Source organism: Callorhinchus milii, unplaced genomic scaffold (genome assembly GCF_018977255.1).
Source record: "Callorhinchus milii isolate IMCB2004 unplaced genomic scaffold, IMCB_Cmil_1.0 Scaffold9, whole genome shotgun sequence".
In the NCBI taxonomy this organism is placed as follows: domain Eukaryota; kingdom Metazoa; phylum Chordata; class Chondrichthyes; order Chimaeriformes; family Callorhinchidae; genus Callorhinchus; species Callorhinchus milii.
In genome coordinates this window covers 5,330,107-5,357,501 of record NW_024704750.1, presented here as the reverse complement: position 1 = coordinate 5,357,501, position 27,395 = coordinate 5,330,107, and the positions used below count along the sequence as shown (strand labels likewise).

At 39.5% G+C, this 27,395-nt stretch overlaps 1 protein-coding gene across 4 annotated transcripts in view; it reads left to right on the top strand.

The window, feature by feature from the left end:
- eml1 (EMAP like 1) overlaps positions 1 to 25,979 on the top strand; it is a 52,665-nt gene extending 26,686 nt beyond the window's left edge. For 2 of the 4 annotated variants that reach the window (XM_007888314.2, XM_007888316.2), the window contains exons 4-23: positions 4,382 to 4,516; positions 6,104 to 6,132; positions 8,381 to 8,407; positions 10,611 to 10,740; positions 11,963 to 12,112; positions 12,668 to 12,737; positions 13,058 to 13,168; positions 13,281 to 13,376; positions 13,780 to 13,914; positions 14,318 to 14,417; positions 14,753 to 14,907; positions 18,990 to 19,115; positions 19,952 to 20,083; positions 20,748 to 20,815; positions 21,752 to 21,840; positions 22,458 to 22,555; positions 22,907 to 22,994; positions 23,272 to 23,367; positions 23,651 to 23,781; positions 24,607 to 25,979. In XM_007888314.2, the coding sequence (XP_007886505.2) occupies positions 4,382 to 4,516; positions 6,104 to 6,132; positions 8,381 to 8,407; positions 10,611 to 10,740; positions 11,963 to 12,112; positions 12,668 to 12,737; positions 13,058 to 13,168; positions 13,281 to 13,376; positions 13,780 to 13,914; positions 14,318 to 14,417; positions 14,753 to 14,907; positions 18,990 to 19,115; positions 19,952 to 20,083; positions 20,748 to 20,815; positions 21,752 to 21,840; positions 22,458 to 22,555; positions 22,907 to 22,994; positions 23,272 to 23,367; positions 23,651 to 23,781; positions 24,607 to 24,732 (2,092 nt within the window). In that variant the 3' untranslated portion in view covers positions 24,733 to 25,979. Of the gene's footprint in view, positions 1 to 121; positions 229 to 4,381; positions 4,517 to 6,103; positions 6,133 to 8,380; positions 8,408 to 10,610; positions 10,741 to 11,962; positions 12,113 to 12,667; positions 12,738 to 13,057; positions 13,169 to 13,280; positions 13,377 to 13,779; positions 13,915 to 14,317; positions 14,418 to 14,752; positions 14,908 to 18,989; positions 19,116 to 19,951; positions 20,084 to 20,747; positions 20,816 to 21,751; positions 21,841 to 22,457; positions 22,556 to 22,906; positions 22,995 to 23,271; positions 23,368 to 23,650; positions 23,782 to 24,606 lie in introns of those variants that run through there. The other 2 variants (XM_007888318.2, XM_042337983.1) reach the window with 2 other exon arrangements.
- The last annotated feature ends 1,416 nt before the right edge of the window (positions 25,980 to 27,395 follow it).

Here is a 27,395-nt window from a genome sequence, read left to right as displayed (position 1 = left end):
GAAACATTCACTTTCAGGGCTATGTTTTTATGTGTCAATGTACACACAACTGCTTTTGAGACCCTACCCACTTCAAGGCCCTATATAAATGCAATTTATTGTTGCTATAATGGATATCTGTTGCCTGCGGGAGGTGATCTTTCGGAATTCTTTTCAGATCCCGTTCTGAATCCTGCCTCTTAGACCCGGTTGTCTTCCTTATAACTGCTGTATGTGTATGTTCAAAAGGTACTTATTGAATTTCTCTCTGGTTTTCTTTGTCTACTCCTGTTTAATCTCTTCATTCCATTACTAACAGTGCCCAATCCTTCAGGTTCTGATGAAGGAACACACCCGACACTAACGCGTTTCTATTTTTCAGATCCTCACACATACCTGCTGTGTATTTCCAACCATTTCTGGGGTTTTTTTGTTCTTCAGGTTTCTAACATACATGTTTTTTTTCTTTTCATCTCTTATTCAATTGCCCCACGGGGTTTGGATGTGGCTGCTCCATAATTCCCTCTGTGCAAAACCTTATTGTTTCTACAAAATTCCAAGGAATGTGATAGAAGAGTACAAAACCTTGCCTTACAGTGTGCTGTGCATAAACCCCTCTTGTCAATGGTCATGTGTTAATGGAAGTGACACATTCGCTAATAGTTCTGTGCTTAACCCAGTTGGAGTTCTTTGATCTTCATGATACAGTAATATATCACCGCGAAGATTTATTTTTTATTTCACTGGAACGGGTGCAGTTACCATTACAGATAATGAACAATTGCCCTTCATGCTACTGTCATCCTAGTTTATCATCGCAGTATTTGTTTTCTGTCATGTGTCGCGTTCGTGCTTTCCATGAGATCTTCACTCGTGTCTTCAGCATTTCATTCTTTTTGTTTTCTCTTTCCATAACGCATCTCATTTCTGGATATAGCAGGCAGAGCTGTCTGGCTAGTATTACTAAACTGAATAGAATTCCCAAAAGGTGAGGTTATCGCAAAAACAGTTCACGAGGCTTCCGCACACATCTGATTTTCCACATTACAGAACACACTTATCTGGGAATTAAAAATGGCATGTCGGGTACATTGTAGCTGCGATAGTTACGTTATACAGGACATGTTATGAAGAATTTAACTGAGCTAAATAAGGAGGTGTGAGCTGACCTGTGTAAAAGGAACTGTTAACATACTCATGTTTGCAAGCCTTGTGCTGTGTTTAGTCTGTATTTCCAACGCTGCAAAGATTGATGTTCACTGAGTATGTACCAAGGAGACATCAGATATCTTAAATCATATAGATACTATGTCACACTATCACTTGGCCTTCTAAATAATGCTAGTGAGACCTGGGTGATGTATCTGAATATTGAAAACTTTTGCTCTCTTTGCTTTTGGTCTCTGTTGCTGTTATTTAGATAGGTTGGATAATACACATTCCCCCCGCCACCCCTTTGGTTGAACCTCCGATTACATTACTATCATAGAGCTACTGTTGTGCACTACTATGGAATATTTTGTAGGTGAAAGCAGCAGCCAACTTGCACACAGCAATATGCTACAAACAGCCATGGAGTGAATGACTAATGTTATCTGCAGGATAGTTGTACTGGGACACTGGGAGAAACTCCCTTCTCTTTGAATGGTACATTAACGGCGATCTTTAATATCCACCTAAACAGACAGACAGGACCTTGATCTAACTTCTCATCCAAAGCATGGCACCTCCGACAATGCAGCACACCTCCAGCACTGTATTGGGATGTCTGCCTAGACTATGTGAGTTTAAAGCCCTGATATGAGACTTGAACCCATAACCTTCTCACTCAGAGGCTCCCAACTGAGCCAAGCTTGACACACAAATCACTACATCACTTCCCATATCAGGTTTTGGTAACACGATGAGTTCAAGATGTACAAAGAACAACAAAATCCTTTTGTTCTCTCAGCACCAGTTGCAAATTGGACTTGGATATGAGGGTTATTGGCCATTCTTTAGACGAACAAAATGAAGCTTCTCATCTGTTACAAAACAATCAATACTTATTTCTTTTCTTCCGCACTTCAGTAATCGAGAATATTATTCAAACGTAAACTATTTCATGCAATTAAATGACGAATAATGTTTTGTTCACAAATAATCAAGATTTGCTCTAGGTGCTGCTAACAGTGAAAATTAAATAATCTGTATGTACAGACTTGGGTCTATTAGCTATCAAGAGTGTTTTTCCATTCAAAGAGAAAAGCTTTTGCAGACTTACATAAATTATCTTTTTATTTTTACACATGAACCCTCAACACTCTCTCAGGAATATGACTCTTACAATTTGGCTTTGCTTCATACAGTATTAGGTAAATCTGCTCCAATTCTGGAGGCAGTGATGCAAAAGATGTACGAGTTCTCACTAGTTATTGCCCAAACATGATCTCTGAAAATGTAAATGCATCCAACTCTGGATACCCAAAAGAGCATTCATCTTTCTGCCCAATTTTATACCACCTCCTGCAAAACTGGTTGTGGATTTTGAATTAGATCTGGTCACAGCACCATTAATTCCACCAATTTTTAAGGTTTGTTATCAGTCCTGTTATTTAAAACACACTAAATGACTATCAGACATGACACAGGGAGACTACATTTTACGCTGAGTTAATGTAATCAGCTCTGCGTGTCTTTTGACTCATCATATAAAACAAGCTCTTAGGTAAATGATTTCAAGAGTCTTCATTATCACATCTCGAATCCCTAATAGAACAGTTAATTATCGGAATATTCCAGGAGAACAGAAGGAATAATTGTGCGAATGAATGACTATCTGTATTACACATTAATATCTTGGTGATTGGAAATCTTGTACAATGGTATGTATCTATGATATATAGAACATGCATAACATGAACAGGACTGAAACAGTGTTTATCATCTACTGTAAATTAGCTGTGCTTAAGCCTCTCTCATAAGTATTTCATCACCTCGTTCTCATTATTGTACTACATCAGCATGGCGCAAGTATTCCCTGCAAAAGTAATTTACAAAGTTGCCATTTTATCTCTATCTTTCTATCGGTCAAATTAAGGGCAGTTTATTGCTTTGGGTTTACATCTGTGTGTCAGCCTGGTTCAGTTAGTAGCTCTCACACCTCTGAGTCAGAAGGTTGTGAGTTCAAGTTGGCACTTTGAACTCATATAGTCAAGGTTGACACTCCAGTGCCATGTTAGAGGTGTGTTGTTGCATTGTCAGAAGCGCTGTCCTTTAGATAAGACATTAAGCCAAGATTCTGTCTGCCTGCTCAAGTTGAGATTCTACTTGTTTTCTTGGCCAGTATCCTGGCCAACAATCCCCCAAATTAAAATTGGTCACCCACCTCATCACTGTTTGTGGGACATTGCCGTGTGCAAATTAGTTGCTGCATTCACCTAGAAATTATACACAGATCCTACACTTTACAGTATGAAGTGCTTTGAGATGTTCTCCCAACATGCAAAGTCCTATACCAAATGGAAGGATTATTATTATTATGTTCACTATCAATTGTGTTAGGGTACAATTATTTTATGTACAACACTTAAAACTGGTAAATCCTATACCAAATGGAAGGATTATTATTATTATGTTCACTACCAATTGTGTTAGGGTACAATTATTTTATGTACAACACTTAAAACTGGTAAAAGGAGATCTTGAAAATCCCCAAGATCTCTTGGGGATTTAAAATCAGGCCCTAGAGGTGAAAGGACAGCAATCTAATAAACTGATTAACCTCCAACTGTGAATTTTTTCTTCTTAATTTGCAATATACAATAATAAGATGATATTCTGCAATCTACCCCTTTTCATTTTCACGCCTGCACATGATTCATCATACAATCATTCATATTATCAGGTCAGTTTCACACCTTATTTATTCAATATTGCAAGAGTATAGGCAGTCACTTTTACATTCTGATTAATGGTAATGTAGAGCAGAATTTTATTAGAAATTAATGTTCAAACTAGTTTGACCCTTCGTGCAAGTATAACCATTGATGAGTGTATTCAAAAATATGTGGAAAATTAACTGTGCTTAATAAGAGATGGCATTCTAATTTTGAAATAGCTTCATAGTTTTTTTTGTTTTATGTTCTTTCAAAAAAATAAAATCTGCTTTGTTGACATTGCAGCATAGAGTCAAAGAATTATGGATTTGCAGAAAGTTTATTGCATAAAAGGAGGCCATTCAGCTCGTATTTTGTGTGTGCGTGTTTGCACTGAATTGACTCAGCCTCTTTCGCAAAAGAGAGTGATGATTTGAAGACAATTGGTTTTGGAAGTGCTCAGGGAAATTATACATTGACAGTGTTGTGTTACGACACAAGCTCACCTTGAGGAAGAGCTAACTCACGACTTTCTTTTGACCCAGTGGTGTGAAGAGAAGCAACTCCTCTGATCGGGTGCCACCAGCCGCTCGCCGAGAGAGCTTTGGAGATTCCAAAAACGTCAGGACCCGTACGGGATCGACCAGCAGTGGTTCGAGCGGGAAGAAGACCAGTGATAGGTACGCTAGATCGTAACCAAGATAACACACAATATATAGTGTCAAATAACCTTTAATGATGTTACTGCCCTTTCCATACAGTAAAGAAGTAACAACTACAGAATGGAAAGACCTCATCAAAATGTGAAAATGTGTATAATACATGTAGAGGATAGGTGAACCCAGACTGTAACTTTAAGGGGCCCTAAAAAAAAGTAAGACCAGAGAACGTAAATGGCAATGAATAAAAACTATGTATAAAACCGATGTGAAAAATAATGGTCTTCAGTCAATGAATTGTGGGCTCTTAATTGTGATATTTCTTAATGGCATTCCAGAATCTGAGTTACACAAACAGCAGAGAGGCACGAGAAGTGGATGTGCTGCAAACCAAACTACAGGGACTCTGAGTGCTACTCCCAAAGATTTCTGATAGAGAACCTTATCGATTAATCCTTTTAAGGAATATGGACATTGGGTCACTATTGAGATTCCCATTGGCTGACGGGCAATGCATGCCTGTAATTAAAGCTGGTCAGAGCCCCAGTGTAGTATACTTGAAATAAATCTGCAGCACCACAGATGGTCCTCTCCGCTAAATAAATCATCTGCTTGACAAACATTTGCCTTTGGAAAGTAGAAGGTCAGAACACACAATCAAAACAGAGGAGGCTGAACATTGACACAGCAAAGCAAAATGATGTTAGTGGTGGGGGAGCACACTTTTGTCAATCAGAATGCAATTGTATTTTTGCTCATAAATAACAGAACCTGACTTCATAAGAAATGACCTATTCTACAGTAGGGTGATGTCAGGGTCAAAAGGTTCAGTTTCTCTGAATTCTGGCATTGTTTTTTAATTAAAGTAAAAGCATTTCAAAACAAAAAATCCATACTGCAGTCATATGCAATCCCACTAGAAGGTGGACTGGAACTAATGTGTTGAAAGGTAAGAAGATCTTAGGAGTGGGTATTTTGAACATCAGTGCGAATATGAATATATTAGCTGCCCTGGAATCAAACTTGTCCAAGCAACTTTTTTTTTACTGTGAAGAAAGAGGGGAGAAACTGCAATTGCTGTAGATCCACAGGATGTTGGCAACTGCAAAGGCAAAATAGGTTAATGTTTCATGCTGAATGTTTCATTCAGTATTTCTGTCTGTATTCCTCAAGTGTTGTTAGTCTGGCGCAGATGCAGTGCTCTCACCTCTGAGTCAGAAGATTGTGAGTTCAAGCCCCACCTTGAAACTTGAAATCACATAGTCTAAGCTGACACTCCAATGCAGTGCTGGGGGGGTGTTACATTGTCGCAGGTGCCATCATTCGGATGAGATGGTAAACCGAGGTCCCAACTGCCTACTCAGGTGGAGGTTAAAGATCCCATGGCATTATTCAAAAAGAGAAAAGGTTTCTACTGGTGTCCTGGACAACAAATTTCCCCCAAATAAAATTGGTCACTCACTCCATGGCTGTTTGTTAATTCTGTCACTTTAAAACGAACAATAATTTTTATTTTTTTAAAAAGCAGAATAATTTAATTCCATTGAACGATAAGCCTCTACAAGTTGTTGATATTGACATCAGTCCTCTGTTATTTATATTTTACAGCAAATCCAAGGAACCTCTCTTCAATGCAGGTGAGTGGCATTCAAACTATTATTTATTTGTTAGGTTTCTGGGCGAGAATAATCATTTCAACTTTCAAAAAAATTTATTTGTTGTCTTTTTTTCATCCCATTTGTCTTCAGAAACCTTTACACTTTCAATCTCCACCTAAAGTCTAATTTTGGGAACCATTGAATGGTTTCAGTCCAAATAGCCCAACAGTGTGTCATCCACATCAGGCATTAGTGAGAGAGAGAGAGATATTCTGAACCTTTTGTGGTAACAAGTGATCCTAGTGAATGGATGTATGACTAAGAATTCTAGATTTAGATGATGAATAACAAATGAGTCACTCTGCGACTCTCTGCCAATGTATCCTATTTTATTTTCCTTAATAGACTGAGAGCACAACCACTATGCAATTTGGCATGTGAGTGCTTTTTGGAGTGTTTGCCCTATTTCTCTCTCCCTTATCCTTCACTCGCTGCTTGTATGGAGCTAGGAATGTCTCATTTCGCTGCCTAAAACCACTCCACATCTAGGGTTCTAACAAAGGGAGCATTGAGATTGCCTCCTTTCCTCATAATTCTCAGTCGGCAAAAATGCTCTAGCAACTCAGGTAATCAATGTATTCACTTGTGGGGCTTGCAACGGCTAAATGAGAGAGATTACATTCAACAGAGGGAAAAGAGGGTGATGCAGTTTCAGCAATGACTGGCCTTTAGCTTCCTTTATAAGTTTGAAATTGGTATTTACATCCAGACTAGAGTGCTTCTCTCTGAATATACACAGTGGGTCTCCAAGGGAGAGAGTGGGTAAAACAATGAAAATGACTTAAATATTGAGCACTGAGAAAATGTTCTTCACAATTCTCCATTAAGTACCAATGCGGAAGGGATAAATTAGCTGATTAGACTGGAATCAGAAGTGCATTGTTTAGGAACTGTATCCAGTGACTGTTTCTATAAAGATAGGTTTTAATTTTTAAGCTATTTTGTTTTTTTTGTGGTGTTGGGTGGGGGTGAATCAAATTTTCTCCTCTGAAATATGATTCCCCAGATGCCAGTAACCTTCTGGTAGCACGCTCCAAACTGCCCATTATTCATGTCTAAGCCGTTCACATTGACTAGCTGGTTGATAATGGAGAGATCAAAGCTGATCCCAGTCCAGTCTTTGGCAGACCCTCACAAGAGCACTTTCTAGTAAGGGTACAATGTAGAAATCAGGAATGGGAGCCCTGGCTGATTTCTCCTTCTTAGCTCGGGAGAATTCATGCTACTCGGATGCACATCAAATCATCCCAATAAGAACTCCCCTAAAATTGAGATGTCTAGAATCATGCTTTATTTTGGCTCAACTTGGACAACATCCACCCATCCATCCCGCTTTTAATGTACTAATTGTATGGTCAGAGAGAAGTATGGTTGGTGAACTTTAGTTTTGAAACATTGTTTGCAAAGTCTCAATCTAATGAGGTTGAGTGAGAAATTAAGTAATTAACAACACAGCAGTTTTAGCACAAGTCGATCATTGGTGCATCCCTTTAATTACCCATCCAACTTCTCAACAGATTCCTTTAAAACATCTAACTCATCATGTGTGACCCTGAATCACTTGTGTCTTTAATAATAAAAGGAGAGCTAAACAAAAAAGAAAATCTTTTGGAGGCTGGCCTCTATTTCGCTGTCTTTGAGCTTTTCACTCTCATTGTGTATCCATATTTCTATCTCTCTTTCTCTATCTCTGTGACAATCTATTTCCTTCTCTGACTCTAATCTTACTTTTGTGCCAGTGGCAAAAAAATCCAGTTGTGTGTGTGTGTGAGGTTGCATGCTTGCATGTAAGGTTAATAAAATGCAAGTATATCTCATGCCTAGAAGTCTCATACCCATGAGTGAGGCTTCACACTAACACACAACTGGATACCCATTACCTGTGATGTCTAATTGTATTGTCTATGGTGTTGGAATCCCAGCTGTTCTGATGTGTGAAACTCAATAGAAACAGAGTAGGAGGCCCTCAGCCTCCAATGACACACCACATCTACCCTGGATCCTTTCTGGGAATTTCAGGAAACATATTTGGCTCCTTTTTGAAACTCTTTATTGTTGCAAAGCAATTGAGGGATGTTTGAAATGTTGTGTCCTGCGAGAGGTTAGTCAGAAGCTGTAAATGAACAATGGCTGCACAGCCGTTAGTTAGTACAGGTGTTAGGTGAAGCTGACTTTCCTCATACACGTCTTTATCTAGCACTTCTATCTCTGTCTCTGTAATCACAAGGGAAGCGCCGTGTGACATACTGCCAAGGTAGGTCTCATTTGTGCACCATTCTAGCTCTCTGAAGCTGCCCATTCCCCAACCACCCAGACTTAATCACATGTACTCACAGCCCGCTTCTGCAAGCATGCTTGCCTTCACTTTGAAATACTAAACGTTCCAAATGATTTCCAGCCACAACTTCCAACTGCATTAATACGTCTTTCCTTCGAGTGTAACCTCCCTGGATTTTGAATATTTCAACTCTTCTGTCATTCTGAGAAAATTGAATTAATGGAGTGGGCTCAGGACTCACAGTCTCTTGTGTTGTCTTTGTGTCTCAATGGCCTGTGAGTCGTGTGACTGAAGTACTATATGAGGTATAGACAGGGAGCTATACAACATATAATGCAGTCCTGATTTGCCTGATAACTTGCTACATATATTAACTAGCATTTGTAGAAAAAAAAGACCCTTTTTGCTATAGTTTCAGTGTTTTCCACACCTGCAGTAGTTTGTCAAAATAGATGTCTTGATATTTTAAAAACACTTTTAAATGATTATAAACAGAAATTATACTATAAAACAGATGTGAATAATGACCTTGCAAATGCCACATAATTGTGAGCAGACAAAATTCAGATTTGATCTTCCTTTATCACAGGCTTTTTTTCAAACAGTAAATCTTATGCAATGTTTGTTGGATATAAAACTAGTTTGGGTGAACGTGGGTCTTAGGATGTCCAAACTGAGTGTTTTAAACACTGCACATTGTGCTATCTTGGAGATATACAGACACAGCAGTAGACATACTTTAACTGACCTGTTGGGCAGTTCTGTATTCAGCTGGACTTGTCATTCTGATAGAAAACTCTGCATTGTTCATTTAGTAATCCCATCTGGCCAATACAGCCATCGTACTCTACATCCCCACTTATTATAACTATATTTCCTATCATACACTGCATTGCTGTAGATATAGCTATCTATCCTAGATAAATATCAATTTCAGTTTTGTTTTCTTGTCAAAGAGCCATCATTTCTTGTAATGAAAAGCTGAGCAAATAAGTTGTGGGCTTTAACCATGCCCTTCCCAAACCTGCAGCATCCACAACATTGCACTAATTTCTACTTTAGTTCCTTTATGTGACAGGACCGATAGGAGTTAGTTAATGGGTAGCTGCTTAGATTATCTGTTTGAAAACAAGGGGCAGGTAATCAAACTGTACAATAGAATCATTGTCCATTAGATTTTAGTAATGGTGGTGATTTATTTAATCTTTATGGTAAAGAGAATGTTGAGATGCCTAGATCTATATTATTTCAATAAGAACTGAGATAGTTGCTCTTTATATTTTTGTTTCTAAAAAAAATTGAAACAACCTCCATCATTATATTTTGTAATCATTTTATCACTTCTCCCCCTCTGATCATCCATATTCATGACAACGCCATGTAGTAATGATGCAGATATTTCTGAGTCAGACTCCAAAACTGGTTGGTTCGCCTGAGAGCAAGGTTGACCTCCTTGGTGTAATGTTGAGCCAGCCCTCACCTGGCCAAGAATCTGGAGCCACCTCAGTTAATGCTGTTGGGAAACCTGGAATTCGCAAGACACCCTCTCTGCCCTCATCATTTTCAAACAGCCTGAGCCACACATCCATAGTCAGTGCCAGTGACATGTCAAGGTCTCCAAGTTTTAAAGCCCCAATAAAGTCTCCTAGTCAGTACTTCCAAATCTGTTTTTAAACTCCTTTTCCATTATGTCCTAATAACTGATGGGGGACATAATTGACAATAATTGAGAGGGAATGCATCTGTCCTGTAACATCTGCCATATATACATGTATGTCTTCTTGTGTCTCTGTCTTTATTTTCTTTTGCAAATTTTCTGCGTGTTGTATTTAATAATTATTTTTGGGTGTGTACTGTATGTCAGTTAAATGGCATGTTAGGCCACTAATGCTCTTCCGGTCACGTGGAATGTCTTTTTGTTGCACTTTGGGATAACTGCATCTTTTTCTTCTTTCTTCATTGTTTAACGTTAGCACCATTCACTGCATGTAACAACACTGTATGTCAACGTTTTATGCTCTATCAGTAATAAAGACAGTTCTAAATTGAATTGGATTTTGGTGTTGGCTGTACTTTAATCTCTCTCTCTTTCTCTTTCATCTCGGATAACCTTATCCAATGTTCATTCAGTAGCAAACCTTTCGTGGAGGGAGCATTAATTTTTTCCTTTCACTTTTAGAAGAGGGATATGTGAAAATGTTTCTGCGAGGTCGACCGATCACCATGTACATGCCCCAGGAACTTAGGGAAACTTATAGCTTGGAAGATAAAGCTGAACTCCCATCCAAAAAGCTGAAGCTGGACTGGGTGTATCCTTCATTCTGTAGACGTTGTATATTTTCCGTATTGTGTGTTATATATTCCTGTAGTTCTTGTATCTTTATTTACCTTGTAAATGATACCTTGTCTTCGCATTGAAGTCCCTCCAGGGCCTGGCCCCACCCTACCTTGGGACGTCCTCCCGATGTCAAGGCGTTATATACAGTAATTTTGTATTGTATCTCCATGGCTCCCTGTTACCCCACTATCCAGGTCACAGCTGTCACTCTGCCAATAGCAGCCTGCTACACGTTCGCCCACTGGCCGATTAACCACACCATCAGTCGCCGAGGTTTCAGCCATTCTGCCTACACTCCGTGGAACTCCATCCCAGAAAGAGTCCTTCCACTTCACCCCCTCCCTTCCTCCCTATTTTGGAAGCCCACGTTAAGACCTATCTCTTCAACCACGCCTTTTGGTCAACTCTCTCCCACACCCTCCCTTCTCCCCAACCCTCCTGGCTTCCCCCAGCCCATCACCCCCACCCACCCCCTCACTCCAGCTTGGGTGCCCAATGAGCTGGGGAAACACTCTCGGGCATGAAAAGGGTTGCATAAATATAAATTGTTGTTGTGGACACATCAGCAGTGAACAAAAAACATCAGCAATTGGGATGATGAAAAATGGTTTAATAAGTTTAATGTATTGCCTAGATTTTTCCTCCTCCCCCTTTCTCCCCCCCCCCCCCCCCCCACCACCCACGTATTCTGTGAGACAACTTTTGTGAATGGACACTATTTTTATACACCACTTTGAATTCAATATTATGGTTATATACAGTTTGTCAAACTGCTTTAAAAAGAGTCTGTCTGACTGTTTAAAAAAAATCCATTTAGATTTGGTATAGTAAGTTACACAGACCTCTGTTTTATGAATGGTTTAATGAAACCATTGGGACATTGAAAAGTGCAACAGTAATAATGTGCGACTGACTATTTTGGACGCTACCATATTTTGTTACTGCGGCTCTTATTTCACCTACAGGAAGTTGCTGTTTTATTTAGCTCATGTTATATAAATAGATAAGGCAGTTGCAATGTAGATTGATGCAATCAACACCTCCTGGTGAATACTACATTGCAACACTTTGTCTAGAATGCAAGGTTTAGAGAGCTTTGCCAGCACATGAAGCACTAAAACCCGCTGATATCCTGGCCTATAATGTGACATTTCAGCCATTATCTCAGTACACGACCTTGACGAACATGCCAGTTACGGTTACCGAGGACGAGATTGCCGCTGTAACCTCTACCTGTTACCTACTGGGGAGATTGTATATTTCATTGCATCCGTGGTCGTATTGTACAATGTGGAGGAACAGCTTCAGAGGCATTACACTGGCCACAATGATGATGTCAAGTGGTGAGTTTTAAAGACTCCACAGTTACAACCACAGCTGTACAAAGATTTATGTACAATATACAGCATAGAAACATGCCATATGGCCCAACCAGTCCATGTCATGTAGGTGATTAAACTTCTATCCCTTCTCCCCCATGTGTATTTTTGTAATCTTTACTAAAATCACAGTCAAAATATTTTATTCTATTGAACTGTGCCTGTTGTGATGAACATAGTGTGTAGTGTGAAAGCAATTGATCCATAATAGCTTGCTGCAAACGAGAGTTTAGCGTTAATAGAAGCCTTGCTGGAGGGTAACTGTGGGTTACAGCGCTTTAGCGATCACAATGTTGATTTATTTGCTGGATGATCCTCTATCACACACGCTGTCTGTGACTTTGTTTCAGCAGCAGCAGTGCTCAGGATGTAATTCCAAAAAGTAACGCTATTCCATTATTATCAGGCTGCCAAATGACACTGATGAAATCATGGGCATTAGCAAATCTAGTTAGGAGTAATGTGTGATTCATGCATTGGTCTGAACACAGCAGCTGACAGATGTTTCCTTTTTCACAGCCTTGCTGTCCACCCTGACAGGATCACCATAGCAACGGGCCAGGTTGCAGGGATAACCAAGGATGGAAACGTGTGTGGTATTTTTCATTGAGCACAGTAGTATGTAACGTAAAGTATACAACACAGATACTTACTGTGTCTCGTCAGTTTTGGATGGAGAGACAGATGGGGGAGGGGAGGGGTTGGTGGATTTCACCAGCGTCTGGAAACGTCACGAGGCTTTGAAATTCGTAAATTCAACTGCAATGTTGGGCAAATGAAGAAACCATAAGGGAAAACCTTTTATTATTTCCACCACAGATTATTGTTGAGGCTTTTTTTTTAAGAAAGCCCTGTCTGTAATGTTGACCGGAGTGAAATGAATGACTCCTTCTGCTTCATTCGCAACAGCAAGCAGCTCCTCATATTCGAATCTGGGATTCTGTAAGCTTGAACACAATGCACATCATTGGAACCGGGTTCTTTGATCGGGCAGTCTGCTGCCTCGCCTTCTCAAAATTCGTAAGTTTGAGAACTCCCTCCCTGAGTATAATCTCTTTACGTCAAGCTCTTGTGTTGGTTGGTCCTGTTACACACTGTGTAACCTGCGCATCAATTGTATGTCTTTTCTCAGAACGGAGGTTCCTTCTTGTGTGCAGTGGATGACTCCAATGACCATGTCCTTTCCGTGTGGGACTGGCAGAAAGCAGAAAAAATGGCTGATATTAAGGTACTTTCCTTTCTGTGCCAAAGCCAAAGTATTCTTATGACGTGTTTGGATTATTGCAGAGATTACATTTCCATGGCTTTTTAGGATGTGGTGTAACGGCCTTGACATTAGCTAATCATGTAGATTATCTATATTGCAGCTGCCACCTCTGTAATCCTTTGTGTTTGATCTTGTTTCAGTTGTCCTGTGTCTAAAGATGGGGGAGAAAATAAACTAACAATTTTTTTTTATGGGGTGGAATTCCTCTTATTTCTCAAAAGAGAATTTAAAAAATTTATTAAATATACAGTGAGTTAAAGCAGGGAAGGAGCACAAAATATTCCTGTGAAGCCATCTGTGTTTTGTTATCTTGATAATCTCTTATGAACATCCAATGAATGTATAACCTTCTTGCATCTCCCAGTGTTCTAACGAGCCAGTATTTGGAGCAGATTTCCATCCAACAGAGACCAACATCATTGTCACCTGTGGCAAATCACACATTTACTTCTGGACACTTGAAGGAGGGTCTTTTTCAAAGAAGCAAGGATTATTTGAGGTAAGATTGTGTGGTATAAAACAGTAAAGCAATGGGTTGGGTTCAAATATAAACAGGACAGCGAAGATCTTGTATCTTGCTCCAAAACCAAAGTTTTAAATATCCTTTCAACAAGTATTAAGGGAGTTCCAGCCAACAATTGCTCCAGATAAAATTGGTCGTTTCACTTCATGGATGTTTGGGGGATATTGCTGTGTAAATTGGCAGCCGTGTGCACCTACATAATATAAAATGGGCTTCCCTCTTCAGGTTGTTTTACAATCAAGTAAGATCCCTTGAATTTAGACGTTATAAATGAGGCATTAGCGATGCAAAAATGGTTTTCTAAATCAATATTTAATCCAGAAACTGCGACTGAACTTTAAAAGGCAAATGTTTTCTAAATGACTTTGCTCCATCACAGAAACACGAGAAACCAAAGTTTGTGTTGTGTGTGACCTTTGCTGAAAACGGCGACACAATAACTGGTGATTCGAGTGGAAATATTTTGGTTTGGGGAAAAGGTAAGATCAACACAGCAAGTTGTTTTTTTGAATGACATCTTGATGCAGTTTATAGTTTGGGATATGACGCGTGCATGTGACTGCCAGGCAAACTGTTTGGAGCTTGGTCTTCTTTTGTCTAGCAATTCTTATGTTCTGATGAGTATTCTGGAATACTGTGAGTTGCATTAAATATGTAACATCTGACAATCTGTTGCTAAGTTGCCAACTAACTTGCAAACAAATGTTCAACTTCGATTACGAAAGATGGATAGTTTTGTTTATTTTCTCTTTGAGAAAGTAACTTTGTGCATCTGAATGTAACTTTACAATGATGGTAATGATTTATTTTCCAGGTACCAACCGGATTAGTTATGCTATTCAGGGAGCTCACGAGGGAGGTATTTTTGCACTTTGCATGTTGAGGGACGGCACGCTGGTATCTGGTGGAGGGAAAGACCGTAAACTCATCTCCTGGGACCGGAATTTCCAGAAGATGCAAGAAACCGAGGTGAGATTTCCAACCCAAACATCCATCCAATCACCACACATCACATAATCGTACTCTCTGGATAACTCAAGGGTTTACTCCATTGCATTATTCAGGCTGTCAATAAGGACTAATTTGCTCTTCTCAATACCAGCTTCCTAATTATATCAACAAAGAAACTAAGAAAGCATTGGGTCAGGAAAGACCATTTGGCTCATCAAGCCCACTTCCTCCACAGTCCATCAAAAAAAACTGCTGGATCACAGCCACAGTTATCTCCCAGGGGAAAAGTTTCCATAGACACTCTGGAACCCAAAGACAGTGAAGCAAAGACTACAGAATAGTCGTTCATTCCCCACTCCACAATTCAACTGTTTCCGTCGACAGACACCCCTATCTGTCCCCCCACCTCCTCCATCCCCACTCCAGGGCCCTGACAACACAGAAATCATTGTGTTCCTTGGAATACTTGTTCATTTCAGTCCGCACCTATCCCTATAATGTTCTCAAGCTGATACTCATTCACTCCCTTTAATGAAAGAGCTAAATGACGCAGAATTAACCACTTTTGTTGGGAGAGTACAATTTGTCCATTTTCTCTTCAATGTATAGTCTTGTTGACCGGTTCAAAGTTTAATGAAGTGTAATGGTGTCCATTTTTAGCTTGTTGGAACTATTGTTGATAATCGTAAAACAAGTCTGTGTTGCAAGTTCATTACCGTGAATGAAAGCACAGGAGGGTGTAGCATAAATTTCTACACTTTTACTACCACTCTTAAAACATTTAGACGTCATTTCTCTTGAGAACTAAGACACTCACTTTCCTAAAATAAGCCTTGGAGGAGCACAGAAGCTATTCCTGTGAAAGTATTGCTTGGTTGCACACGCAATGACCTGCACAGTTGCTGGGATAATGTTAAAGCAAATCCTTGCATCCTATTTAGGATATTAGTGAAACACTGCCCTTATTTTCAATTAAAAGAAAGCCAGTTTGCTCTGCTCTGGATCTCTCAGTGCCTCTCTTCTCTTTCACCTGTTCAATTCCTTCTTCATGACTAACAAGCAAACCAGCGATGGTGGCAGGGCTCGCAATGCGACCCAAACCATCACAGAGCAAAGACGAAGGCGAGTGAATGATTTGAACACTCTCCTATTCGCCTCCACACATTTCAACGCTCAGAGCCTTTCTCTATCCCGTCCCTCCATGTCTGCAGGCTCTGCACTGCCCCTCTCTATCGATGTTAAGCCTTTTAAATTATCTTCACAAAATCACCCTGACAATAAACACACTTCAAATTTACTCCCAGACTTGTTGTAACTCACTAATTAGGAAAGCTAGCAGTCATTTGGGTGGGAGGAGAGATTTAACAGTGTTCTGTCAAATATTGATGAAAGAAGCAAATGCAGGTACAATACGGAATCTAAGGTGATCTCCAGAGTAAACTGCAGTGCTAAAGTCTTTGAGTCCCTTAATACTGCTTGTTATATTACATTTAAAATTATTACATTACAACTATAAATCTGACTCTGGTCTTAAACGCTCAAACATTCATGTCTATTAATGTATACCTGGGTCTAGATTTACTCTAATTTACGTTTCAGGGCATCCAGAATTTGGCAAATTCTTAATTCTTGAGATCTGCAGAAAATCAGGACTTATTACTGAATTCAACAATTTCTAGATGCTCTGAATATACAGAGTAAATCTAATCTGAGGTGGAATTTCTTCCCAGTAATGTTTTTTTATGTTAAACTGTTGGTAACGTTACACGAGATAAACTTTACCCAAGTACCTCTTATAAATGGGCCCTCTGTACTGCGGTGCAAAACAATAAGTCTTTCAGGGGAAAATAGTCTGGTGAGGTCCAAGTGTTAAAAAAAATTATAGTAGGAACCAAAAATTAAATCTGGTCTTTTTGGAGTACAGTTACTCTCACACTCCAGATCTTTTATTTGCATCATTACTCACTGATAATTGTCGTTCTGTGCAATAAATTGAGATCTTTCTATTAAATAATAATAATATTCCGTGCATTTGATATAGCGCCTTATCACATCTTCGAGACATCTCAAAGTTCTTCACCGAATATACTGTCTATAAATCTCATCTATATTTTCTTAAGTTATTTATCATTCTTTAAATTTGTCCGTCCCTTAAATAGTGGGTGGGAGACACCAGATCCTAAGAATTCTAAAAGGAATTCATATGGAATCTGGTTAAGAAATACCTCAAATTAGACCCCTCTACTTTGAGCAACTGTGATCATTCCTGCTTTAATGAAAGAAATTATTGCTTGGTTCATGATTGTTGATATTGATTTATTGATGCTGTTGGATTAAAACTAAGCCTCTGCTATCTATAAAGTACCATAATGTTTTTATTGATAGGATGTGTGTGCCAATTATTTTGGGATTACTATTCAAATCCTTGTATCCAAGTTCAGGTTACTAGTTGAAAGAAAATCTCTGTAATGTTTCGTCACCTTTGGATTATCAAATTACGACGACAAAAACAGCTTGCATTTATATAGTGGCCTTCACCTGAGGTAACGTTTCAGAGTGCTTAACAGTGGCAGAGTTTAGCCTTTAGTTGAATCAATATTTGTTTAAAAAAATCTGTAAATAGCCTTTGAGAGATCTCATTGTCAGTGTGGGTACAGTAGTTTAAAAATTAAACTGTTCTCATGTGCACTATTGAGACAAAAAACAATGCTAAACAAAAAACAAATTAATTTTTGGGCAGCACCGAGGGAGGGAGGTTTATTCTGTATCTGACAAGGTACTGTACCTGACCTGATTGCTGAAAAGAGCCATGCTCCCCAGCACTGACAATCTAACCTCAGCATTTGTCGTTAACAAAAGCATGTAGTGAACATTTCAAGCATTGTCCTTGGTAATGACTCCAGATTGAACACAAAAGCTTGTATGGTGATGATAATTGAATGGACATCAAAGGAACTGGGTGTTTGCCTGTAATCTCACAGTAAGCAATTAATCCTGACATTTGTTCTGTCTGCTGTTTCTGCTTGTGTTTTACCGTTCAGAGAAACAGGGTAATACTTTCTGACGAAGATATGCTGTGCTCATAACCTGAAGAGCACAGCCTGCTGCAGAGTTGCAATTTAAATCTGCTAAAATAAGTCGGCTTGTGGATCCTGACTACATAAGCTGCATAAATATTGGCCGGCAGCCTAGAGGCTAGACAGTAACCAAAAGTTGTCATGTTGCCAAACATTTAGTTCGATTGCACAAAAGTGCATGCACTCTACCAAGTGGGTTTTCATAATGTTGCCTCAGTAACACAAACCTCGGAATACTCAAGGCAAATAAGCTTCACTTACACTTATTGGGTTTACTGCTAAATCCGGTGAGTTCAGAACCGCAGATGTGATACTCTGTCATAATGGTAGTGCAGAGGACAACATCGAGAATAATCCCCAGTGTTAAAGGAATAATGAGCAACAAGTAGAGAAAGTCGGACTCTTCAGTTTAGAAAAGAGACATCTCGGATGGGACTTTATGAAGGTATCCAAATTTTTAAAAGGCGCTGAGAAGGTAAACTCAAAACAATACTTTTGGATGTGTCGAGACAACAAAACATGAGGGCCTAGGGTTACACAGGGCCATTTCAGGACAGACACCAGTATTTAATTCTTCGACCAGACAGTAATTAACAATGGAATGGTTTACCAGGATAGTTAGTTGAAGCTAGGACATGGATTATTAAAAAAAAGCTTGATACTGTAATTGTAGGTCAGAAGGGTGGGCGTTCTAGAAAGATGAAACCAAATGAGCCAAAGAAGTTTCTTCATCCAAACCTCTCTTGGGATCCATTGCATCAGATTCATCAGGATATTTCTTGACCCTTTGGTTTTTCAGTTGCGTTGCTGGACAGATTTGTGGGGGACCATATTCTGAAGTTCCCCTGAAGGATAAAGGGATTAAGGGTTATGGGGATAGGGCGGGTAAATGGAATTAGGTTAGAAGATCAGCCATGATCTTATTAAATGGCGGGGCGGACTTGAGGGGCCGAATGGCCTACTCCTGCTTCTACGTCTTATGGTCTTATGGACGTTATCCCCTCCCTTTGTTTTGAAATTCAGGTTCCTGAACAGTTTGGCCCAGTGAGGACAGTCACTGACGAGAGGGGAGAAGTTTTGCTCATTGGCACAACGAGGAATTTCATCCTACAAGGCACTTTATCTGGGGACTTTCACCCAATCACCCAGGTAAAAGCAACCGATCTGACAATGACTCGCTCTGTATCTCTTTCATTTCCTCATTAGTTACCTGGAAAACCTTTCCATCAATGAATATCACAGACACTAATAGTGCGCAGATCGAGCTCACTCAATCTTCCTGATTAATCCTTATCATAAATCCCTCTCCCGCAGACAGCTTGAGATTTACACTGTCTGTTCTGTGAAGACCTAAAACTGCTCTCAATGTCTGTGAATGTTCTTGACTGTCTTGCGAAGCTATGAAAGATAACTGGCACCTTTTAAGCAGCCGTGTGAATTTTAATTGCTCCCTTTGTACATTCCATTCACCGCACTTTGAGAGATGGCTTTTGTTTTATCACAATCCGCACAAAAGTAGTCAATAAGTCTCTGCATTAACCAATAATGAGCGGCGCCCGAACAAGCTTGTCAGCTGGATAATCTGTTCCTCTTTGTGTGGGCTGTCCTTAAGCAAGTGATTTACCCTTTCTCCCCAACAATCTCCTTTCGGAACCATTGGTGCAGGCTGTTAAGTAAAACTAAAGAAGAACTGACCCATTAGTTGCTGCGAATGAAATATTCCACTCAAAGAAGCATAGACTTAGTCACGACTGTCCCACATTGCCACATGTTTTTCACTTGCACTGGAGCAAAAATAATGACTGTGGACAACTATATGTTGTACTGGAAACTTACAAATGATCACAAAGTAATTCCAGTACTTTTACTTTAAACTTCATCGTCTATTAACCTGTTGAGGCTCGGCATCATTTAATTTCCGCCTTACGAATTAACTTGATTCATTTTTATTTGTTCAACAATGAACAATGTGTAATATTTTGCAGGGTCACACCGATGAACTGTGGGGTTTAGCAACCCATCCAAACAAGGAACAATTCCTAACATGCGGGCATGACAAGCATATTACTCTCTGGGATGCCCTCGCTCATCAACCTATATGGAGCAAAATCATAGAGGTAACAAGTAGTCTTATTTTTCCAAATGTACGCAGTTAGGGTCCATAGAGGTACAAAGAGCGATACAGCACAGAAACAGGCCACTCGACTTAGCTGGTCCGTCCTATCCCTCCTATTCCCCGCACCTATACTCCCCAATTCCCTTCTCCCTCATGTATACATCAAGTTTTCTCTTAAATACATTCATGCTCCTTGCTGCAGCCACAGCTTCCAGTAGTGAATTTTAATGAAAATGCTTAAATGATTTTGCCTTCCACGTAAGAAGTTTATTTACAATGTAAGCAGAGAATAATCTTTTTCTGGGGTACTTAGTGAGGATCAAAGTCGCCCAGTATAAATGTTTATGATATGAATATATTTTGGTCGTTATTTCCGATTTAATGGGAATTTTGTTTTACTTGGACCCAACTAATTTGTGCCAGTGGAGTAAATAAAGCTGGCCCTCTGTACCACAGTGTCAAGATTTGCTGGTAGCAGAGTTTAATTATGAAAACACTGTAATTTTATAAGTAAATGTTTGCTTGACAGGAAACATTCCACCTACATAATTACCGTACTGCAATTGAGATTTACAACCTTTCAGCATGGTGCAGTGCAATTAGTTCATTACCAGCACTGTATTGTTCTGAATATCATTTGCTGTTACTCTCCCTCTGCACTATAGGACCCGGCTCAGTCTGCTGGTTTCCATCCATCAGGCTCCGTGGTTGCTATAGGAACGCAAACTGGAAGGTAAGTATGACAAAGTTGCTTTTCTGTGCGTTCCTTTATCAGTCGAGTCATGTCTCGTTTTCCTTTATTGCCGTTGCTATGTTATTATATTCTAAGGGCAAGTTCTGGCTCCCAGCAAAAAAAAGGGAGAAAATTCCTTGCATAAGGAACTTAATGTCCAGCGCTGGGGGCAATGTATTTTTTATGATTCTGGACATGTTTGGGAGTAATTTGTGGTAATGGGAATATAGTTAATTGGAAATTTCCTTTGATTTGGAAGCAACTCACATCTAATCGCTTTAAAATGCGCCCTCGCTTGCAACGACCGTTATTAATTTATCACTGAACACGTCAGGGAACACAGACAGGCTCAGGAAGGAAGGCTTGAAAGGCTGCACTTCGTTAAGTGAGTTGTGTAACCATAGTGAAACCTTCTGGTGATCAGAGGGATTACAGGCATCACCGGAGTTCATGGCGAGTTCAGGCTGTGGGTTCGCTGTTCATGGCATTTCGCTTACAAAATACAGTCAATTCGCTTTGCAGTACATTCTGCTTTGAGACGTCCTAACTATGTGATAAGGCTCTATATCAAATGCAAGGAATATTATTTATTATATGAAGAGAACCAGCCTTGCTTGTGGCTCTCGTGCTTGGACCTCACTTGCCGTTTACTGGCTGCCTTTGGATCTGTCAATGGTGCTCCAGGGGAATGCCGTGACCCCATTGCGTTGCACACTTTGCTCTTATTTAGACGTCATAGCTTAGGCGATGTTGCGCTTCCCATAGCTGTGATTTAAACAGCCCTGCAGCCAATTGGTGATTGCCAGCACCGAACAACTATATGACAATGTGGGTTCAGGACAGCAGCTGGTGCTGTAGTGGGGAAGTGCAGGCAAACACTTAGCAAACGCCTCCAAGGTCAGCATTGACACAGACTTAATTTCTTTTCATTAACAGATGGCTTGTTCTGGAGACAGAGACCAAGGATCTGGTGACCGTTCACACAGATGGTAACGAGCAGCTCTCAGTCATGCGCTATTCACCAGGTATCTACCTCTCTCTTCCTCCCACTTTTGAAAGGTCGACTGTTTATTTGCTGTCCTTTCCATGCCTTTAGGGAAGGAATAGGGAGGGAATAGTATGCTTAGTCTTTCAACACGAACCATGGGGTGGAAATTCTACCTGGTTCAATAATATTTTAGGACATACAGAATTTGTCAAATTCATAAATGAAGCCTGAGTTTGGAAGCTAGTCTCCTGTAAGTTCTTTGCTGAAAACGACAAACTTAATAAACCTACAAAACCGCTAAACTGAGAGTGTTATAAAAGGATTAGTGTTGGGCTTAAACAGTAAAAGCAATTGCATGATAGCCTCTACTATCAGCAATTGATTCTCCCCGTCTTGGTTTTGTAATCGAGATTCCAGTAATCTTCAGAAGCAAAGATATCATAAATAATTTACACACTTATGTCTGTTTACATATTTTACAAATGCACTTACAGTCCATTTTGTTAACTTACAGTTATTTGTCTGTATTTTAATAAGGAAAAAAGAGCTTGCATTACTGTTGTATCAGCAAAGTGTATACATCTCTCTGTACTTGTCCAAAGTGCTTTTTACTTTATTTATCACACGTCATGCCTCCTCTCTTTTTTTTGCCAGAGGGAAACTATCTAGCTATTGGCTCTCATGACAACTACATTTACATCTACACAGTCAATGAGAATGGCAGAAAATACAGCCGTGTTGGTAAATGCTCAGTAAGTCACATTTCATTTGAATTCCTAGGTCTGTATTGCAGCTGTTTCCTGTGATAGAATGCTAAGCATGTAATTTCCAAATTCTCTACAGTCAGAAACTTGATAAGTTCCAACACAAAGTGAATGACCATTTTGGTCATTTTCAGTTTAGTGGTATTTCTTCCTACAGCCTTGATGACTGACTTGACTGATCAGGACTTTCCTCCTGAAAAATGAGGCCACACCTTGTTTCTTGGAACAATAGTGCAGCCTCCATTTGTATGGGGTTTGGTAAGAGTTACATACTTTTCTATACGTGTCATCGCAGCTGATTTATTAAATCCCACTAAATCAATCTAATTCCACTTGCAGGGTCACTCTAGTTTTATCACGCATCTAGACTGGTCGATTGATTCTCAATATTTAATATCCAATTCTGGGGACTACGAAATCCTTTACTGTGAGTATTACATAATAATAATAATAATCCTTGCATTTGATATAGCGCCTTATCATGTCGTCAAGGCATCTCAAAGCGCTTGGCAGAATGTACTGTAAAGTGAATACATGTGTTGTATTTGCCTTGAAGGTTTGCTTGATTTCGGATTTCTAAGGTTTTCTTTCGGGAGGAGGGAACAATTTTGTTTGCCTGAAACTTTATCTGTACCATCACTGTGAACCACTGACCACAAAGCCAGTTTGTCTGATGCACATTTTGCTTTGCTCATGTGGCATAGGGATGCCTTCAGTCTGCAAGCAAGTGGTCAGTGTTGAAAACGTAAGGGATGCGGATTGGGCCACCTATACCTGCACGCTAGGATTCAATGTATTTGGTGAGTATCCTGTACCATTTACATATTTCTGTGGTGTTCGCTAGTGACACCATGAACCAAACCTTACTGTAAGATTATTACAATTAAAGTTGCTTTAAATCTCGGAGGGCGGTTACACAAAACACAATGCATAAGAGTCCTCTCTCTGTCGTTAGTACCAATCGTTTTATGGGTAGCCCTTTCATTTCTAGCATTCAACCATTTTGTTGCATACCTCCCAGTTATTGAATTCTGCGCAGAAACCTCCACTTTAAATAACCTTCCGTTGTACCTTGTTTTGCAGGTGTTTGGCCTGAGGGTTCAGATGGAACTGACATCAATGCTCTGTGCAGATCCTATGACAAAAAGATTCTGACTACAGGAGATGATTTTGGCAAAGTCCATCTGTTTTCATCTCCATGCACACAGGCTAGGGTATAGCAATTTTTTTCTTACATATACATTGTAATGAAGTGTTATAAAATGAATGAAACCCAACCTTGATTCACGTACTTCACAGGAATCGATGCAGAGATTGATTTAATAATAATCTTTAATAATAATCCTTAATATGTCTCAAAGTGGTTCACAGGATATACCCTTGAAGTGTAGTAACTGCATTTTGTAGGCAAACACGGCAGCTGATTTGCATATAACAATGTCCCACGAACAGCCATGAAGTGAGTAACCAATTTTATCTGGCTAATTATTGGCCCGAACACTGGGGAATCTCCCTTCTCTTTTTGAATAGTGCCATGGGATCTATAGCTTGTTTCTCCCCTCCCCACCATACAGTAGATTGGAAGAGTGGGGGGAATCAGCTTAGTTTTGACTGTAATGTACATCAAGTAGGAACATCAGTACCTTATCCAAGGAATGACCCATTTTATTCAGTGGATGAGGCAAGTCAGTTTCAGAGACAATGGGGTAGCCTTTAACTACCTTGCTGGTTCCTACAGACTTGCTTACATCACCTGAACCCTGCTCTCACAAAACTAGAATGAGCTCAGGCCATGGGTGAAGATTGTTGCTTAAAATAATATATAATAATCCTCGTATTTGATATAGCGTACATAATATCAAAACATATCCAATTGCTTCACAGGCAGTTGCTGTTAAGTGCAGTGAGTGTCCATTTGAAGGCATGTTTATCTTCTGGCAGTTTTCGGTAATTTAATCCTAAAAGATGAGTAAACAATTCCAGGAAACCTTTTGATTGACATTTGATCCAAAAAGAATCTCTCTGTTTATTTCTCCCAGGCTCCAAGTCACACGTACGGAGGGCACAGCAGCCATGTCACCAATGTAAACTTCCTGCACAATGACAGTCAGCTGATCTCCACTGGTGGGAAGGACATGAGTGTGATGCAGTGGAAGGTGATTTAAAACTGACCCCTTTAACATGGAATTTGCTTTGGACGTCACAGCCAATACGGTATAACATTAAAATGGGAATGAATTTTTGCCGGGAGTTTTAAACTGCATCCAAGAACAAGCGAAGTTCCTGCGCTTTTGCAGTCTATCTTTGGCATTTGTGTTCAAATGTCAATTTTATTCAAACCTCAGGAAACTAAAGCCTCTGCAAAGTTATTGGTGCATGGTGTGGTTTGTGACTGCTTTAGCAGTTTCTTCTGATTATTTTAGAAAATAAAGACAGACTTGCTCCTGGTTTTTACTGGCTCGAATAATGTGTTTCTCTGTGGTAAAGTGAGGGTATATCTGTATACTAATGTACAGTATTGTTTATACGTTTATCCCCCAACATAATGTCTGTAAACACAAAAAATGTCATTTTAAACGTTAAGGATAAGCTGTAAAAATGAACTGTTTACTATCAATGCTGTGTGCACTAAACTTGTACTGAAAGCCTTTAGCAGATATTGTGTATAATAATGTCTTAAATCTATGTTGCGGTCTGTTTTGTATCTACGTGTCAGTCCGTTACTAAAGCATGGGGAGACTGACTCCAGTTGTCCTGCTGGTTGGAATTGCTTTGTAGATTCCCCTCTCCCCTTCCCTCCCACCACCACCCCTCCACCCCTCCCCCTTACCTCCCTCCCTCCCCACATTCTCCTCTTCCCAGGAGTTAAGCCTTGAGAAACAGTTGACTTATAGTTTCACTAAAGGAATGCTGCCGAATGCACTCTTAAGCCTGCAGAGGCCAATGTCACTGAGACACAAGTCTGCACATCTATGATTGTGTGACTTCAAGTCTCTCTCCCACAACCCCGGCAATAGATCAAGTGCATCGATGTTTTCCCAGTGTAAACGGAATGGCAGGCTGCTTGTGCTGAAAAAGCAGGACAGGTGCAAGAACAGGCTGGCTGGTGAAACAGCTCCAGTTTTCAGCAGGTTTACGAAATGTCCAGTTTACTTTCAGAATGCCTGTAGAGATTTTGAGATGGTACATTCTTCGACAACACTAAGGTTCAAGCACTTGTTTTGTGACTGACCGAAAGTAAATTAAAACTGCTGAAAGGTACTGATGTGAATATGTGTGTATGTTTACTTTCCTTTCCCTCACCTACAATGAAGTAAACAGTAATTATTAAAGTGTAACCTTGTTTAAACTTCTGTTTATCTGCTTTGGGTGTACATCTTTTGTAACTGTATATTAATTAAACACAATTACAGAAAGACAGGTTTGTAATGAACACTTATCTACTAGATGTTAAACCTGATAAGAAATCAAGCGTCCTTGATATTCAAATATGTCTTGATAAAAGTGATGCATTTTCTTCAAACGCAAATGCAGTAATAGAAGTAATGAGAAACGTGGGAGTCTATTGTTGTTGTGTTCAATGGAATCTGACCTCAGTGCTTTGCACTATAAGCGCCACGTGAAGGGCGATATATAAATGCAAGTTGTTGTTGTTTATTTAACTGTATTGAGAGTCCAAAGCGTATAATGCAGGTAAACTGCAATTACCAGCAGTTTGGGTGGGATTTAAGCATCAGTTTCACCCACAACACCTGTGAAGTTCCACCATCTCAACTAAACTACTGTTCACTTCTTTGAATCAATCACATGACTAGTACAAGACTGCACAGAACACATCTCACCAAACCAGGAATCCATCGGAAACATTGCTACCGCGAGTCTGCATTCTTTCGCCCTTCACCCAAATGTGGACCACATTTATTTGCAATCCCTTTTCTACTCCTTTCCCAGAAACTGATTTTTGAGCATTAAAGTATAGCAATGATAAAACAGTGATTGTATTTTGTATTCAAATAAATGGGTCTATCTACAAAGTGACGGGTAACATTATGCTCTTTGATAATCAGGATTGAGAACTGCTTTGGGTGACCTCAGCGCTATAGTATGATGGATCTGAGAATATACTCTTGTCATTTTGAAGTGACATTTCTCACAATTTTCATTCATGTAAGTAGGTGGTCATTTTCTGTGATAATGGTAACTGACTGGCAAATTGCTTTGGCTCAAGTTGACTTGTGCAGTTGATTTCTGGATCCTTACAATATACACTTCCGAAATTCCTCAGTTGAAAGGAACATAGACCGTAAAAGCATTTGTAAAATATATAAATAGACGGAAGTGCATTTGTGTAACTCAGTAACGATATCCTTGCTTCTGAACATTACTGGAATCTAGATTACAAAGACAAAACTGAGAGAATCAATTACTGGTGGTACAGCTTAGCTTTGATATCATGAGTCTCAAAGGACAAAGATTGAGCATGAAATGAAAGTTGTTCGTATAAGACAGAAGCCTCTTCTGCTTTCGGCACCTCACTTGAAAGGAAAATGAACAAGAATAAAAGGTGACAACAGTAGTGTGAGAGGAAGGTATTCACAATTCTTAACCAGCGAGAGAGAAGACATTTTTTTGTCCAGTCCTTTGTTATCTAGACATGAGCCAAGTGCAAACATTTTTAAATAATATTTATCTTCTGTATTTATTAGCTTTGTGCAATTTTCTCTTGGTCAAGAATGAAAGTTTTTTTACATTTAAGGGAAGATGATTTTGAATAGTTCACTTAAAAACTAATGAAAAAAATCACCACAAAATCCACGTTCCTTGTATT